The sequence below is a fragment of the Dermacentor variabilis genome, chromosome 11, assembly GCF_050947875.1.
Source record: "Dermacentor variabilis isolate Ectoservices chromosome 11, ASM5094787v1, whole genome shotgun sequence".
NCBI classification, from domain to species: Eukaryota; Metazoa; Arthropoda; class Arachnida; order Ixodida; family Ixodidae; genus Dermacentor; species Dermacentor variabilis.
In genome coordinates, this window is record NC_134578.1 from 9,135,251 (window position 1) to 9,154,446 (window position 19,196).

Here is a 19,196-nt window from a genome sequence, read left to right on the forward strand (position 1 = left end):
ACGCAACGGGGCCTCTGTAACACAGCGCAGCCAACTTCATTAAAATTGCATTCCTTAGCGGCCTCTAAAGCACTTCACACCGTATATATACAATACGCCGAATCATCTGATTCGTGCGAACAAGAAGCCAATTCTGAATTCGCCCCACTCATATATATAAACCGTCGCATAACTCAACCCTTTTAGAGAGCGGCTCGTTTATCGTACGAAAAAAAATAGAAAAAAACTAACATATAAAAAGCCGGAGCGCGGACGCCTATGTACACCGTCTCGCAATAATGTATTCCATAAAGGCGTTCGCCGAACCGCTTGCAGGCAGTTACCCATGCAAATAGACGGGAACGCGCGCCTACGCCCGGCCGTATAGAAAGGGTTGCCAGCTTCATTGGGGACGATAGGGCTCGAGGAAAAAAAGGAGTAGGGATGAAGATAGGAGGGAAGCGAGCAAATTTCATAAAGGCACTCGGCGTATCAAGAGGGCCGCGTTGCTCGGAGTGTGAGCGCTAATGAACCGCCTTAGGGTCCTCAGGGAAAGGGTTTTGCGCGGGGCCTCCGCCTTGCGTAAGTTCCGTACAGTATTCCGTCGTCGTATACCGCGGGGCCAATCACGAAGTGGGATAAACGTTCGACGAATTCGCGCAGCCTCCGCGAACCTCTCATATCCATACGCGCCTTTCAGTCCCTCCCGTTTCGAGTCTTGTGACAACCTGTTTTCCGTTGGCGGTGGTTTTAGGACTTGCAAGCATATAAATCAGGCGGGTGACAAAGACAGGACGAGTTACTATGAATCGCGTGAGGTATACACCGTCGAAAGTAGGCAAGGAAGGGGGGACTACTTTTTGCCGCAGAAATGGGAACCGGCTTAAGGCGTCTCGGGACACAGGCACTCAGCTGTCAGAAAAGCTGCCCGCAATTATTGGGACGGAATGCATGGGATCAGCAGCATTTGTAAGGGCGCAATTTGCTGAACGGGATGTCTTAATTGTGTAAGAGGCATAACTTGGGCCTTCAGCGAGGCCCTTTTACATGCTATATACTTGGTTTGTGTAATTCGGCGCTGATCACGCGCCAATCAAGAGAGCATCGCGAAGCGCTATCCGTATACCCCGGTGTAACTGAGACTACAACGGCTTGTGCAAGCGATGGCACATCAGAGCTTCGAGAGAGAGTAATTAATCCATGAACACTCTATTTGCGATTCTTCGCCGTGAGCAAGACATCAATGTTCATCTGGGATAGTGAGTGTATACCGCTCACCTCGTGCAAATTACGAAGACTCAAGCCTTTGATAAATAGAGGGGACCATGAAACTACACAGATAAGAAATAAATAAAGCCCACTGTGTAGGCATCCAGCAGGATGGTAAAAAAAAAGACTAAGGGACTTTTGAATTTGAGTCTTTATTCTAGACGTTCATTTGCATATTAATGACTGAGGAGAAAGGCAAGAAAAGTAGCTACGCAGGGGTTAATTTGACGGTGCTCCCTTTCCCCAGCTTATAGATCGTTACGGCGGTGGGCGCAAAACAATCAATATCGACACAAGCGAAAGGTCATATTGCCAAACAACTCAATAATAAAGATATTGCATGAAGTGAAAATAAAATAAATGCTGTAATACTGCATGACATGCTTTCAATACAGAATGAAGAGTCCGAGAAATGCACAATAAAAATAAAAAGAATAAAAAATGCTTTTAAGCGAACTAGGTGTAATGTGTAACTAGGTTTTAATATCTAGGTGTAACATAATCCAAGTGTGTCCAGTATGGAGGACGATGTATATTTTAGAGCTTGTAAGCCATAATTTGTTCTTTAGCGCAGCACATAGCAGTATTCATAGTGTCTTGTTGTGTATAGGGGCGAGTGTTGGTGTGAAGGTGCCGACAAGAATGATGCACCCCGTTCAATATGTGATTCGTGTCGTTGTAAAAAGTAGAAATTGCACAAGTTGGAGAAGCACATGGTGCGATAAGTCGAAAATATATGTAGGGAGGCTATTGTGAAAGGTGCATTTGGAGTTGCTCTTAGTGCATTCTTCTGTAGAACCAAGAGTATCGTGATATTTGTTTGTGTAGTGCATGCCGAGACCAAAGCAAAACACTTGACTTGCGACTCAAGGAATGAGTGATACAAGAAAGCTTTGCTTTTATAGGCGATAAGTACTGGACTTTTGTGAAGGCACCGGTTGCACGGGCAAGTTCACTTTGGAGATGCTCAGTGTGGCCGTCCCTTAACAGGTATTCATTGAAATATAATAATATTTCATTGTGTTCCGGCTCACTTATAAGGGTAAAAAGATGCGAAAGGGCAGGCACAAGGTGTTATTCACGCATCACTGAGGCCTGCCCATTGATAGAGAGTAGAAAACAAACACTGTAAGTTATCAGATGTTAAAAGTTGTACATTAGCTTGAAGCATGAAGTGGAGACTAGAGCAAGTGCGGAATTGCGGTACATCGAGCAAGATACAAAAGTATTTACAGTTATGCATAACATAAGAGTAACTTGCAAAAGAGAGTTAAGTGTATAGTTATAGTATATGGAGTACATAAATATGTAAAATTTATTCAAGCAAATAGAACAAGAACATAAAAGATGAAAATTTCAAGAAGTGATTGCGACCATACTAAACGTGAATGGGTTGTGGTAGTAATTATGTGCCTATGAGTGCTGTCAGGATTGGGGGCTCAATTCATCGCTCGTAATCAGTTGTCAGGATTGGAGTCGGGTATGAATTATAAGGTAGCTGGCCCATGCCGTCGTCCAACTTATCCACGCTGAGGACGTTGTTGAAGGGAAGGACTGCTTTTCATCGAGAACGAGGAATATGGGTTTATTTACAGTATTTACATGCAGTTCATCAGTCTAGCATGACTGCGAGAGAAAGTACCACAGTCTAACATGACTGCTTGAGAAAGTACCTCAGTCTAACATGACTGCTTGAGAAAATACACTGAGCAGCCGCACAACAGCGGTTTATAAACACTCGATCCTCCCTCGATCCTAAGGTGAGGGAAAAACGTACGACCAGGCACCGTAGACAAGTTGACCAGGCACCGTAAGCGAGACGACCAGGCACCGTAGGCGCATTTTATTCCCCGAGCTGACCCCCGCAGCGCGCCCGCCGGCTGCCCATTGTCTTGCGTCTTGATCGGCGCGTGGGAAGGGGTCTCCGTAGACGTTCCCACAGCAACTCCCCCGCTCATAGCAGATCAGGTCCGCGGTGGAGGGTTCAGGCACAAAGCCTGCTTCGTCAAACTCGGCTCCAGCGACGGAGAGTCGAGGACGCGCGTATTGTTGTTCACACAGAGTCGACTTAGTGACGCCGTGGCTAGAGGTTTGAGGCGGCGCTCCAGGAAAAGTTGACGCCCGCTGTCGCAACTGGCAGGCAAAACTTGCACGTCATCGGGCCGTTCCTAACAGTGCGTATATGGCTCGTTTAAACTGCGCTTGCGACTGGTTTTGTTTAGCTAGGTCAAGTATTTTAGCGTTCGAATTTAAAAGTGCAAGTACTTTGGTTACTTACCTTTTGAAAGCCGTATTTAGTACGGGCTCTGTAAACTTGATAGATGTTAATGAAACTTATAAGATGTGTCCGTTACAATAGAATGCACCTGAAAATCATGTTTGTCGAGGAAGAGCACGAATGTGCATAGCGAACTTTCTTTTGTTGAGTTGTTTCACTGTAAGTAGTTGACACTCGAAAAAAAAATCGACAGCATTACAACATGAGGATAAGTTTTTGATTGATAGAACAGCTTTCTTTTGTATAGTTTATAGCTTAGCCAGGCTAGCATGGGTAGCAGTCTACCAAACCGACAAGCCATGATATATATAGGAATGTCCGAGTGCAATTAGAGTTGCCAATATATTTGCAATTTCACACCACACGCAACACGTTTTTCAATTTGCTGACAAGCCCTACGGAGCGTTGAGTCTTCATTCGATATGTTCGACGTGTTTTGACCAGATAAAGTGGCCCTGAAATGTAGTGCACAAGACCTTAATAAATTTTTCTTGAGAAAGGGGTTCCCCATGATGTGTAATTGTGGCATAATCATCATTTTAAAAACGGAGCTAAAATGCGTATTTAGTTTTCATTACATTCAATTCTAGTTCAAAAGGACAGACTTGGATAGCGCTGTGACCCGTCCTTTCTGTCTACGCCTGTGTGTGGTTTGCGCTGAAGTGTACATGAATTTCAGTTCGATTGTAGCCATGTCGAAAGTTCACAAAGCCAATTATTTGCCTCTCTTAATATATCGCAAATGCTATTTCCTGTAAATAAGACGCTATAATGTCACCGGTAAATATTATTATGTCCATATTATGTGGCATAGTGACTACACTTTTTATATAATATAGAAACAGGATTGGCCCCAAAATGGAGCCTTGAGGCACACCTGTAATCACAAGTACTGCATGAGAAATGACACCATTAACGGTTGTGCATTGAACTCGATCTTGAAGGTAGTTATCAAATAATTTTGACGCTGTAGCTCTTATACCTCACTTAATTATATGCTCACTTATTTGTATGCTATATTTTACGGGTTCAAATGATTTGCTTAGATTTAGAAATACGCCAATGGTTACCATTTTGTTCTCAGTATTATCAAACATTTGTTTTTCTTTTTTAGTTTCGAGCAGTGCCAATTGTGTGGAGCGCTGTTTGTGAAAACCATTTTGTTCCTTGCTAAAGACGTTGTTCCTTTCAAGGTAGTAGTATAGACGGTTATTTAAAAGTCATTCCGCAGTCTTTGAAGATACTGTATAAGGACAGAAACCCGCTGTTAATTGTTTAAGTTATTAACATCTTCGCCCTTTTACCAGACTATACTCGCAATGGTAAAATAAATCTTATTATAAACATACTCTCAACGTTTTGACTATTAATGTAAACTGTATTGCATTTCCTCCAAGGGTGAGGTCAACGTTGAAGGTACAAGTTGAAAATATTGGTTTTATGGTTGATTCTCTCGAATACTTTAAGAAGTCTATGATTATTCCTGAATTAATCATCTCATTCTTTATATCGGTGAGAATAAGTTCTTCTTGCCTGGGTAATGCAACTTCATTGGATAATTTTTGTCTAGATACAAATCGTTTATTGGCTATTAGATTATACTTTTCAAAAATGTTTGAAAGACGTACAAGGAAGAGGGAGGAAAGAGAAAAGCAGAAGGCAGAGAGGTTATCCAGAATAACGTTCGGTTGGCTACCCTACACCGGGGGAATGGGAAAGGGGAAAACAAAGATCCCAGGTAGAGAGAGGAGGGAAGGAAAGAAGGAAATCGCGGTGAGTTCGCTGACACGTGTGGTCTTACAGAAATGGCATTAATAGTCACAGATGGTCGCACAAGCCCGTCGTCCTTAAGAAGCACAAAAGTGCCTTCACAGCTTTATGGGCCGACGGGCGATGTGGGCGTTGTTCCAGCAGCATCTGCGCAGAAAGAGCGAAGCTTCCATAAGAGCCTATACGTTCAAAACATGGCGGTCCATCGGCAGTTCATGGGGCTTAGCGCCATCTGTATGTGGTGGGAACACTTCCAGCGAAAGAAAAATTAATGTGACGCCATGTCCGTTAAAAGCAGAAGCGACGTCATTTTGTTTTCGAAGGCGCGAAATTTGTTTTGTTGGCCTGCTTTTAGAGCTATATATTCAATTGCCCCGCCATTCGACTTGATGGGCGTTTCGAGCTTTCAGCGCGGAAAGCGATGCACCAAAAGCCAGTCGTCTCATCTGTAGACCGAGGTTCTGCCATTGATTGTATTTTTTTAGACTTTGAAAAAGCTTTTGACAGAGTATGACAACGTCTCCTTCTTCTGAAATTAAGTCGACTTAACATTGACCCTTATTTACTTAAGTGGATTGAATGCTTTCTCGACAAACGAACTCACTTCGTATCCACTAACAATTCCGTTTCACCAACCTGTTTCGTAACTTCCGGTGTGCCACAAGGCTCAGTCCTTGGGCCTCTCTTGTTTCTTATTTACATTAACGATCTGCCGGAGAAACTGACGTCTAGCATCCGTCTTTATGCTGATTACTGTGTTATTTATTGTGAAATAACTAACCCAGATGATTCATTTTTACTTCAATATGCCGTTAACACCATTTCTTCGTGGTGTGACCAGTGGTTAATGAAATTAAATGTCAACAAATGTACAATGATCAAATTTTCTCGCGGTAGTGCTGTTTCTACATCCTCATACAACATTAACAACTGTACTCTGTCCTCTGTCACTTCCTATAAATATTTATGTGTTCACATTACTAACAATCTGTCAGGGCAAACTGACATTGAATACGTGACAAACTCTGCCAATCGTACACTAGGTTTTTTACGTCGCAATTTTTCTCGCGCGCCCTCTTCCCTAAAACTTACATTATATAAAACATTAGTAGGGTCTAAACTGGAGTATGCTTCATCAATTTGGGATCCATCTACGGCACAGCTAACATACTTACTTGACGCCATTCAGAACCGCTCTGCACGTTTCATTGTATCCAATTATTCCCGCAGTGCCAGTGTATCCGCCATCAAAACTAGCCTTCATCTGCCCGACCTATCATCAAGAAGGAAACTCGCCCAGTTATCGCTCTTTCACAAAATGTACTATACTAACACCGAATTAAAAAATGAACTTTTTATATCACCACCTCATATTTCATCGCGAATCCACTACAACGTCAAAGTACAAGTGCCAAGATGCCACACAAACCTTTTCTTAAATTCTTTTGAGCTCAAGACAGCATCCGAATGGAACCACGTCCCCGCCTCTGTCGCCAGCAATCCGGTTCATTAATCCTTTCAGACTGCTATATCTAACATTGTATAATGATTCACCACTCCTCTCTGTAACGCCATCAGGCATAGAGAGTATTTTAAATAAATAAATAAATAAATAAATAAATAAATAGTAATATACGTCTGCCTCGGGCAGCTAATATCTGTAACATGTAACACGGGTTGTATTCTCAAAGCAGAGCTTCTGTGAATTTACCGCTTTTCATTCGCCTGAAAGTGGAACAGTTCACCGTTATCACACTTAATGAGGCCCACAGTGGCTCGTGCTAAATTCGTCACGCAGTCGAGTGCACTGGGTCACGTGCTCACTGTTAAAATGTTAACCAGAAAAGTAATGTTCTCATTGAAATTTTCAGCTAAATATTTTACACTATAATTAAGAGCATAATTTACGGAAATGTCTGGTATGAACCGTCATTTATAGCTCAAGGGAATGTTTAGTCTATTCCATATGATATTTTGATCACTAATCGCATGAAATCGATTCATGTGATATTCGCTCCCAGCGTTCCTTAAAATGGCGTTTAATTTATTGCGGAGCGTTTGGAACGCTGTTCAATCTACAGGGTCACGATTTAGCAGAAATTTCCGGTATACCTATCTTAGTTGTCTTGAAAATCATTTTAAGCATGCTTGACATGATCCATGGCGAGCTTTCTGGGTTTTCCTGCCGTTCTGTACGGGAATATTGCAGCTGACACCGTGGTCACACAAGTAGGTACCGTCATTACATTACGAAAAAGATAGGACTCTAGAAGAAGTAACAACCATGTTTGTCAAAGAGAACACTCGGCAATATTAATCTTCAGATCATCCGCACATAAAAACAGTGTATTGGCACTCGCACACAAAATCTAAAACGCTTTTAATATTTAAACAAAAGCTCCTCGATACGACCATCGGGAGGGCAATAGAGGACCGAAATGATTTTAACAGTACACACAGAGAATACTTCATAATGTGGCGTTACGACACGAATCGATCAACCGTCTCACCTTGCATAAGCTTACACAGTAGCAAACATACGCCCCACCTCGCATGCCAGCACGATTCCAATAAAATCAACTGCAGTTATGAAAAATAAAGTGCTCGTTATCCGACATCCATGTTTCTGTTAACATTATCCCCCATTCCCCTTTACGTCCGCTTCCACTGGGCGTAAGAAACGAAGCCCAACCGCCACAGAAATTCGGACACCTGCCCCTGTGGCTACCTGCCAACTATCGGAGATAACCACTGCGCTCCCGCGAAGCTTTACAGCGAAGTCATTTTCATTTGCAGGCAGCGGTGAAATCTCATTCAATCTTTACGCACCGCACAGGTCCCAACTCTGACGCCAAGCCAATGTTTATGTCTACGCACTACCTCGCTCGCAAGTTATGCCGAGATGCAAACACCAGTTCAGGCGGATGTAGGCGCCGAGACATCGACACAGCTATTACACAAGGAATAAGGCGATGGTTGATTCTTGTCGGAGGAAGAATGGTGAGGACATGTATGCTGAGAGAGGAATGGCACCTAGTACACTCTAAACCGATCTTACAGTGTACTTGTAGTATAACAGCACATATGTGTGTGCATTTAATGCTAGGTGTTATCGACGCTTGCTAGGTATTAGCTTTGATTTGTAATGAGGCATTTCTTACAAATAAACATAATTTACAAGGTTCGAGCAGGCGACATAAAATTACATGGCGTCGCGGTGAACTGGTGCGGAAATTTCATGGCGGCCCGCCTTCTTTTCTCGGTGTTGCTTTCCTGACTTACGAAAACCTCGTCTCAGGTAGAAGGTGGTGTTTTTACTATTGCAAAACCATAATTTAGAAAGGAAGCTGTACTTAATGATACTCTTCATATATAGTGTCCCTTTAACAACAGCGGATGAGCCGGAGAATAAGGCAAGTGCCCTGTCCGAGTTCATGCATGGTCAAATATATAATAGAATGCCCGCTCTCACAGAGTAAGGTCGGCGCAACTCAATTGCGCGTTCTGTCATGTGACGCTGACGCGTGTACGTGCACGTGTGTTTGCCGCAGGGCAAGCAGTGTATCCGGTGGCACGGCCTTCCATTACGGGGAGTCAGCGCACCGCTGTAGACGCGCGAGCGTTATGTAAGCCCGCGGCAACTCTGTTTGAGCGCGCTATCAGATTTGGAGACCGGCCGCTATATTGACTTTTCTCAGCGCCAAGCCGCAAGGACCTCGTTGGTGTTTCCGCCACCAGCGTCGTTTCACGCTCCCTTCTTTCTCCCCCCCCCCCTTTTTTTTTATAACGTAAGAAAATTTCTTTCTTTTTTTTTTCGCTTCCAAAGTACAATAATTAGTCATTGCCATGCCAAGAACGTAGTTTTCTTTTGTAGCGATATGCAACATTGAAGTATACCACATACAAACGGTAATTTTTATTCCAATCCGTACTATACCCACTATGGCTACTAAGTTCAAATAATAATACAATCCCATATACCTTTTGTATATACAGTGCGAAAGGACAGAGCCTTGCGTTGCTAAAATTTTATGTAGTCTATAGACATAGATTATTATATTTATACTAGATAAATATAATTCGCTTCCGCGAAAACCAATTGGTCTACAGAGATTGAGCAGAGTGAGGCGTGCTATATATGAAAGATAATTTTCTCAAAGGACAAGGTCTACATCCACACGTCGTTCATTCGGATACTCTCTCAGCTTCTTCCTACTCTTGTGTATTATTATCATTTACCTTAAATCACAACGAAACTCCACTCCCTAGGTAACGGGAACAAGACCGAGTCGCTATTGCTTAATTTCTTGTTTTCTCGCGGAAACTGCAACGTGCTTTCTGAAATTCATGCGAAATCATAGAAAAATTCGTGCACTACATGCATGATTGCCGTGGGTGCTAAATAGTTGCAGTGCCAAACTTCGCTGTATGGCAGCCACCATAGCAACATGGCCTCTGAGATTGGGTGTACTGTGATGCGTCTCCGGATCTCGGACGTCTTGCTGTTACGCTGCAGGAACAGTCGAAGCCTAGTACTTCGTATATCTCCTTCTTGGGTCCTGCGTCTTTCACCGTTAGCAGTTTTTTTTATGCAACATGGCTCTCGACCGGCTGATACGCAAGGCATATAAGCAAGCGGTCGGACTTCCACCCGGAACGCCCACTTTTCGCCTCGAGGAGGTGAAAAGGTGCACAAGGCACACGAAATCATAGAGGCTGTTCCGGTTACCGTGTGCGGAGATGAAGGAAACTGATGCCAAGCATCTGAGGCTCGACGTGCCTAATCGTCACGCTCGTTAACATGAAAAGACTTGTCCGTCGGGTGTGTGCGACGGGTTAAAGTATAAACCCCATGCAAGCGATTTCTTGCGCGACAGCGACAAGCGACGCGATGGAGATGGCCGTCGCGTTCGCTCGTCGCTCAGAAGTCAAACTCCAAGCGAGCGACCGCTTCGTGTGACAGCTCTCCAGTGTTGCCGGTATTAGGGGATGGAGTTAGCGCCAAACTTGGCGTGGCGCTTGCTACAATTATTTAAGTTGATTTGTTTGGCTGTCCAAAGCAACATAAAGTATTTCTGAAGGTCTTGCAATAGGTTTATGTTGTTTACATATCAAAATTTGGTAGTTTAATTGCTCGTTGCGTTTGTATACTGAGAAGCGCGCACGTGCGCAAACCGGTAGTACGTCACTAATGTACATCCCGTTCCGGCTGCTTACTATTGGTCAGTCGCTCATAGCACTTCCGGGCGACGAGCGACGAATTGTAGATTTGCAGAACCGAGCGATCGCGCGACAAGACCGAGCGATCTGTTCACGCGACGGCCCGATCCGTCGCTCGAAGCCGTCGCTCGTCACTGTCGCGCACAAAATCGCGCTCACGGGGTTTAGCCTTTAAGCGCGAGTGGAAATCCTACTCTCATTTGTCCTACGTTCACTCCCTCTATGCCAGGGAGTGGTTTCTCCGAATTCCTGTGTGTGGGTTGACCAGTGTGTTGACCCGACGTTACCTACGCTGTCCGCTTCACACCAGTTAGTGGGTTTTCTCCATACGCATCTTTGTGAATTGACCAGTGTGCTGACAAGGCCCTTGAGCAAGAAGCAAGAGAGAATGCGGTTGCCCTGATTGTGTAAGGCATAAGAAGGCCAGCGAGATGCCACGGACAGATCTTCTCTGCCCATGCGTGCAGGAGCACGCACGCTGAACGCACTGCTCACCCGTAACGATGTATTAAACTTCCGTTATTGTTTTTAAATCATCTCGTCTGCCCTGTCGAACCTTCTCCGAAGGTGAATCTGGTTCGAGCTCCAAGCAGACGCTGTTGAAGGCCTCCAAAACCCCATCCCGATGCAACTGGTGGCAGCCGAAACAAGGCCCAGCTGGTAAGCCAGAAGGAAAGGCTACGACGCACGACAGCGGAACGCTGCGTCTTGAAGCGTCTTTCCGTACGGGAGACCAGCGCGCTGGCAAAAGTCCGCACATGAATTCAGAAACTATGCACATCTCACCGATTCCCAGGAACATGCACCCGAACTTCCACATCGGACGGCAACAATTAAGCCCGAGTGCAGGCGCTCGCAAGGAAATATGAGAACGTACCACCCCAATGTCGTGTACATAGACGCGGCTAGCAAAGCAAGATGCACCGCATTCATCCCCAGCATATAGTCGACAATCACGGGACCGAAATAAATGCGTCGTCGGTTTCCAGAGCAAGCGCTGCGTAGGCAAAGGAACTGGCGATAGCGTTAGCCAGCACGACGAGACCGCACTGGGAGTGCGTCATAGTTCTGACGGACTTTCAGACGGCCTGCAGAAATTTTTCGAGGGCCAAGGTTTCCATGGCCGCACATCGCATTCTGGGTGGAGTGCACCAGCTCCTACCACACAAATCATGTGGACTTTGGTGCGTGGGTCCTTACGCGACAGTCAGCAGGCACACGCTTACGCCCGAGTGCATGCACACCGAGAGCCGCGATAAGGACGCGTCGCGCAGTTCCATCCCGACCCGATACCATTAACCTACACGCACATCCTACAACACTATCGCCTTTCACAGTGAATACTACTACCACCTAATAATGCTCTGACACGAGAGAAAACCGCAATATGGCGGAAACTTGCAAGAAACCCATATCCACACTTGCGTCGCTATCACGCCCTACTCCCTCCCCTGTATTCCTCTAAATGACCACCCTGTGATCAATACACCACGCTTTACCACATAGTTCTTGGGTTGCGCAAGCACACCAAGGCTTACACCCATAACACGGCAATGGGAGGCAGAGCTCTTCAGTTCTGACTCAACGGAGCAGCTCAACCTGGTCAACCGAGCGAGAAGGGCAGCTGAGGCCGCTGGACTCCTGGATTGAGGGGACCTCCCACTGCAGAGTGGAGGAGCTACCTGCGCTCGTGTGCTCTTTTGTATGAAGTCTATTTTCTCTCTCTCTCTCTCTCTCTGTACTAACCGGGCCAAGTTCACACTTTATTGCAATCATTGCCAAAGTGTATACATGCCACGAGCCGGCTGGGGCTCTTGTGGCGGACTCAGTAGACAACGTTTCTCGTCAGTGGTTTCTATACAAGTTGGCTATAGTTCGGATTAAGTATAACGAACAGCACGACACTCGTTCGGGTTAAATGTAACTATACACCATGATTTGAAGTTCCGCTGAAAAGACCATAAGAGTGGTATTTATGCCGGTAAACGTGTCTGGTAGCGGTAAACATCTGGCGACGTCGTCACGTATGTCGCACAATATGACGCACACACAGGCACATAGCTAGGATTTCTTTTTTTCAGGGAGGGGGGTGTGTGACTATGATTCCATTATTCTCTGTTAAGTTTCCCATGCTTGGTGCATAATAATACAACTATTACCTTGAGCAGTCTCTTGGTCTTCTTGAAGGCGTGTACCATCCTGTACTTTTCTGGGTTGGGCGTTGGAAGGATAGGCGCCTTTGTTCATGAGCGACGTGCCAAGCATAAAAGTGAGTGGGGCGCCGGCCGGAGAAATTAAAAGGGGGAAGGGGAAGCGAGGCTGAAGCCCGGGCAGTCACTGCTGGCTACGCCACTGGCACACAATTACGCTTTGCGCGAGACAGTGCCACTGGCACCATGCCTGCTCTCTAGGACCATAGCTAGGAGACAAAAAGAGAAACGGTATGAAGTATTTTGTTTTTCGCTTCCGAATGCGTGAAGAGCTCGGCCCATGGTCTCTTTGTGGTGGGCCCTAGACCTCCCGGTCGAGCCCATCGCTTGCGCGAGGAAAAAGGTAAAACAGGAAACTTCGATTGCGGTCGTATTAGCCAATGATGGAAGAAAAATCTCCGAGCGGAAAAAAAAAGGAAACGTCTTTCTGTGCCTGCCATCGGAGCATCTCGAAGCTGGCGAGCCCATTACAGGTTCGGCAAACTGGATCTCTCGCAGTTAATTTGAGCCGAGAAGGAGCCCAAAGCAGAATACAGCAAAATCGAGCTTAACGACACCCATACTGGAGTGCCCCGCCGAGTCTCCAAATGAGCCGTCTCCAATCTCCTTCGGGTGAACTGCAAGGGAAAGAACGAGGGAGTCATGGATAGGTTGGTTGGTATAGAGGTCGTACGATGGCGCTGTGATCGAAGAGGAAGACTGGGAAACTTGCAGAGGGAAGGAGAGAGGGAAAAGGGGATCCTCGCGCTCTATCTCTTTCTGCCCCATCCTCCTCTCCAGTGCTCTCGGCCGCGTTACTGTCGAGGCCGAGTGATAAATATAATTACGCCGCACCGCGCGCGGCTGTTTGCTCGGCAGTCTCGGCGAATGGGCCGCTGATGAGAATCGTCGGGACAGGAAATTAAGCTCAAGTGCCCCGGTAATTTCCGGCGGCGACGTGCACCATTGGGTGGCCGCGAGCCAGTTCTTTTTTCATCTCATCTGTCCCCCCCCCCTTTTTTTTTTCTTATAAGTGCCTTTCTTCTTTCTGGCTCTCTTTCTCTCTGGATTCCTGTCGTGGTGATTGGCCGTCTCTCTTGTAGTGTTCCCTTTTTTTCGTCTTTTTGGTTATTACCGCCGACCCATAAGGGACCGTTCATCTCGCTATGAAAGCAGAGCATAAAGGAAGAGTAGACGTATTGTTTGCTTTTCTTATCCACATATATGCGTAGCGAGGACCTTGAAGGGATCGATTTTCGCTCAGAAGATGACCTCACTTTCGTTTGTGTTCAGTAAGCGCTTCACAGCTTTTCAGTATACACACAGCCGCTCTACTACTCCTTGCTCAACTAATAACAGTTGTCGAGTGGCTTGCACGGGCACGTCTGGCACCATCGTGACTGTGAAGCTGGGAAAGCTGGATGAGCGATTCTGTTACTTTAAGTTTTATTGTGCTTTGTATCTGTAGCTTAACGTTTCGGTTTGCTTTCAGCCCGACAAATGCACGTAAGCAGACGCTATAGAAGCACACATGACAGGTAATGAGCTAACAACTCATATTCTTAATATGGAAAACTGGGAATAAATACAAAATACAAATTTGCGGGAGCACAGTTTTCTACAAAAATTACTAGATTGAGGGTCTGGCGCTTTTCTACGGCTTCTGCAAGTATGACAGTTCAGCCATCGCGATAATAGTAAGTAGAACATCGATTTGCCTGAACGTTTACCTTCTGCCTTGAAACCTCCTTATGATTTTGCAAACGGATTATTTTAAGAAAATGAAGATGCAATAATTTACAATAATTACACATGAGCGCAGAAACCTTTTGCCTTGCCGTGCTTAGGAAACCATGATCGCGTGGAAATTTATAAAGATAAAGCATATTGAAATAGCCCACAAGATCGCCTAAGGGCCAAAGTTGCCTATAGTAACTTCTGTAGGAAATTATATGCACATGTATGCAGTTAATCGAAACCATTCTCAAGCAAAGTTATTGTGCATTCAATTAGGAAAGTAGAAAATGCTGGCATGCAACTATTACAGTTTTTCCTGATATGGAACGCCACCACGATCTCAGCTGCGACCCGACTTTTATGTATTGTTATCACGCTATTGCACGACGTACAATGGGCGGGCAGATGAGAACAAAGCAATATTTTTAATGTTGCTGATGTTTTCTTAGCGATCGAGAAAATGCGAAAGCTCAGTGCAGCCTATTGCCTGTATCAACGCGGGTTAGAAAATCAATTTCTAGGGTATCAACGTGGGTTCGGCTGGCTCATCCTTGTATATGTCTCGTCAACTTTTGGTCAAACGAAAATAAGAAAAATAACAGTGCAGGTAATTTCACAATTAGTTTTTTTTTCTGTGGGTTGATTGGTGTGTCGGTTGAGTCGTAAAGAACGTTTAAATCGTGTAAAAATCATATTTTCAGATAGTAGGCATAGAGCAGCCGCCATGTAAACTTTTATGTTTGTAGTATGAGCGGAAGCATCACAAAATACTAGCAAAAATAGATGTTGTTCATACCGAAAATGAAAAAAAAATGACGTAGCCATTATTGCTGGCTCGAAGGGAAGCATGACCTAGAATGTGGAGAACCAGCGCGGGTCCTCGGCATGACTTCCGAGATTAGAATTTGCCCGTGCCGGCCTGCAGCATGCTGAAAATATCCCGAGGCGACTGCTGCTAACCACCAGCTACACATGTTGTTTGCTTAGGTGATATTTAAAAGCTAATAATAAGAAAATTATAGCATTACCATCCCTTCAGTTTTGTTAAGTTTGCCTCAATAGTGCCGCGTTACTCATTTAGAGCCAATTTAGCCAAAGTCAAATATCGCTGCACTTGGAATTTACCAACCTGAAGCAACGCTGCGGCCATGATGGAGGCTGAAGCGAAGAGCTCTGGACCAGCTCTGATCACCTGGGGCTCTTTAACATGCACTTAAATCCAAGCACACGCGCGTTTTAACAGCGGAGCTGTTCTATGTCGAGCCTTCGCCGTCCGGCGTCCAGCGTCACGCGAGGGGACAGGGCGCAGAGCGCTCCCCGGGGGAGTGGGGATGAGAAGGGTATAGCAGCAGGTGTTCCATGGCATGTCAGGCGCCGCATGGATTCCGCTCGGCGCGAGCGGCAGAGCCGGCGTCACGCAAATCCCGATCTTCGAGAGCGAGAAGCGCCGCCGAGGATCGAGAACGGGAAGCGCAAGCCAAGCGCCGGTGGAGGCAAACTAACTCCCAACTTCGACAGTAGGAGGCCGAGCAGAGACGTCGACGCAGAGAGATTCCTCCCACGAAGGGTGCCGATGGACGGTTCAAGAGAGAGTTCCCCGACCGTGAGTGCGGCCGCAGCTGCAAGGTGCGTGGTAGGCTGTGGTTCGATCACAACCTTACGCAACTGAAGAGTGTGCGCAATCCGGAACCGAACCTCGAATCTAGCAAAACGACGATAACGAGACAAAATACTTTCATGAAAATCGCGTAAACACGAGTTCGAACTTGAGAAAACGGCCACCAACTTCGATGTTTTGACAACTTTCCCTGCGTGGAACTGGCTATACGTTTTGAATTTCGACCCTATCCAAATGCCGCAGCCGCGGCGCGGAGTCGACCCCGCGACCTCGTGCTCAGCAGCAGAACGCCATAACAACTGAGTCAATGCGGCAAGTGTTCTATTTTAGCACTATCTCGTCTGAGACTTCAATTTCGTGGAGACGAATCACCTGGGCGCCTTCGGCGTACCCTCCATTAGTAATGTTTTCTGCCCTAATCTTAGCGGAGGGCATTCATTGACACTATATCGAATGTCTACGCAGTTGTTGCCAGTGGGGCTCTTCGATTTGTCGTTCCCGACTGTCCAGGAGAGACCGTGTTTCAAGTGAATAATCGCTTAGGGTCTTGCGGAATCAATTGTGCCGCTTCTTAGGCCAGAATGGTTCGGCTCGTTTACTTACACCATTCAGGGTGCACAATGTTTTACGTTTGCGCACGATTATATGTTATGCGCAATTGTTGCTTAATAACTTTTAAATTAATTTGTATTTTTATTTCTCGACCTGCAGTAGCGTTTCAGCTGAGCTGACGATGACGGCATGATTACGACGTTCGACGACGGTGGTAGTTGTGAAACGACAACAAAAGCAACGCCGACGACGGCTGTCCAGTTGGGTAACGTCGTTGTCGGTTTCTCGGGCTATCTCGCATATTGATTTCCCTTAATTTACGCGCTCAGATATTTTGGTTATTATATATTATACTTACTGCATTGTCACCATATCGGGTATGATTCTGATCGTTTTTTGACCAGCCTATGAACGGGAACACAGTTGCCATTGTAAAAGGAAAATGGTTTCACATTGGTTCCTGCGTTGTTTTATTACGAAGTGCCCGTCACCTCGTTGCTAATATTCGCACAATTACACTGAATAACTTTAATTTGGGCGCAGTAGTCTTACACTGCAAGATTGCGAGGGAAAACCAAGTGAGGCAAATTGTCGCTGAAAACCGAAACCAGAAGTGCGCCCTCAGAGCTTCCTCGCAGGTGCATCGTCACTGACACCATTTTGACATGGCAGCGCCCATAGAGACGCAAGCCGTGCGTATTCGAGCTCCGTCAGGTGAATTTTCGTTGGTTTGTGAAGTGAGGTGAAAAATTTGTTACCTGCCGTTGCCGTTCATAAGTGGGTAATGTATTCTTTGTGCTCATATTGTGATAAGACCTGTAATCTGCCTACCTGTGACCTTTGCTTCAAGTTTGTTGCTTGCTGGGGCCGGCTAACGAAAGTCACAGTAGCCGTGTTTTGCTTTGCCACGTATTTTAGCACGTAGATTATCTATTCTTGGTGAAGCAATCGATCATGTGCAGAACATGATCGCCAGCTTCTTGTAGCGTAAATGGAGTGCATAATAAACAATGACAGTGCGGAGATATTACGGTACGTTTTAACTAGTAGTGCGATGTCGATATGTGTTGCGAACGGGTATGCATGTCGTTTTGCGGAAACACAGTAAATGCTCTAAAATGCCCATTGTAGGAACCCTTTAGCCGTCACAGATGACGGCTGTTCGTCGTCTGATGGGCGTAATGCCGTTGTCGCACCATGCTTCTATGTCGACGCACTATGAGCTCGAATGTTTTTGCATGTGTGGTGCTTCTGGGTTCATCTCTTTCTTTTTTCTTTTTTTTGCTCCTACATGATGCCAGTTACATCTCAGTGCACGTCAGCTGAAGTAGCGATTCTAGCTGCTGATACCTTATCTCGACACCATTACGCTCGGCCTGGTTGCTTGCTACTTTCCGATGTACTGGCTTATTTTTCCCTACAGATTCATTTATATATGCTGTTCTCTATGCCTTGCCTTATTGAAAAGCGACGTGTGTGTGTGTGTGTGTGGAGTGGGGGGGGGGGGAGCACATTTCATTCCGTGCGATAACTGCGAACTCGTATAATCGTATAATTATTCTATATCCAGGGAGGACATTCTGTCACTGGCAATGGAAGGAGCTGAGGCAGCAAGTGAACGGCCTGCCGCCACTCGAAGACCGAGGTTCGATCCGGACGAGTATCAGATGCGAAAACGCAAGACTTCGAGCCAGCTACCTCGGCGGGACAATGACGTCTACGTCAACATGTCAACGAATTTCAAAGGGCAGCTGGAACGCTGTCGCAAGCTGATTGATAGCGGAAAGACTGAAGTGTTTGTGCACGCCTTGGGAGCAGCTGTGGGCAGAGCGATCAACCTAGCGTTGCAAGTGGAAAGTCACTACCAAGGAGTGCTCGAAGTGGACGTTCGCACATCTACAGTTGGCGTCGTGGATGATTTGGAGCCGCTTGCAGATGACCTGGAGCCTATGACACAGACACGGCAGACATCTGCTGTTCACATTAGACTGTTCATGCCAAGTGCCCAGAAACAAGAATAGCTTTATTTGAACACTGGGAGAGACAATTTCAAAGCGTAATTCACTGCCTTTGTTCCACCGCATGGTGGTTTTGGTTTGTTTGCTTTCATTGGGCTTTCACTTTTATCGCTACAGTGACATTCGTACGAAAGTTCAAAAAATTTGTAAAATCTCCGTAAACAGCAATGAAGTGACTACCTTTAAAAAAAAATTGCTTGACACCACAAGCGATCGGCAGAGGCACTAAATCACAAAAAATCAGAGCTTCGATGATTTCAAACAGATGCAAGACCTAAGTTACTTGTCAGTGCATTCAATGATGTAAAGCATGGTTACTAGAAATAAAGTATCCAGCATAACCAGTTGCACGATGTCATACAGTTGTTGAGTGCTCATCCAGTAAAATGTGTCAGTGTAGCACTTTCTTTAAAGAAAACAACTTGCTGTGTTTCTTTTTCTCGATAACATATTGCGGGGCGCAATTACAACTCTCATTCCAAAGAGGCATTCGCAACATTTTAGTGTACTTATTTTCCACGTACCAAGCGAAGTCGTCGCATTACACATAAACATGTTATTTTTCT

At 45.6% G+C, this 19,196-nt stretch overlaps 1 protein-coding gene across 3 annotated transcripts; it reads left to right on the forward strand.

Moving 5' to 3' along the window:
• Positions 1 to 17,276: 17,276 nt before the first annotated feature.
• Rpp20 (ribonuclease P protein subunit p20) lies at positions 17,277 to 18,988 on the forward strand. 3 transcript variants are annotated; one of them, XM_075676067.1, is made up of 2 exons: positions 17,277 to 17,326; positions 18,183 to 18,988. In XM_075676067.1, exon 2 carries the CDS (start codon positions 18,205 to 18,207, stop codon positions 18,631 to 18,633), a length of 429 nt encoding a protein of 142 aa, XP_075532182.1. In that variant the 5' UTR covers positions 17,277 to 17,326; positions 18,183 to 18,204; the 3' UTR covers positions 18,634 to 18,988. The 3 variants fall into 3 exon arrangements, with proteins under 3 accessions (XP_075532182.1, XP_075532180.1, XP_075532181.1); XM_075676065.1 differs by having other exon boundaries at positions 17,284 to 17,393; XM_075676066.1 differs by having other exon boundaries at positions 17,284 to 17,389.
• Positions 18,989 to 19,196: the final 208 nt, after the last annotated feature.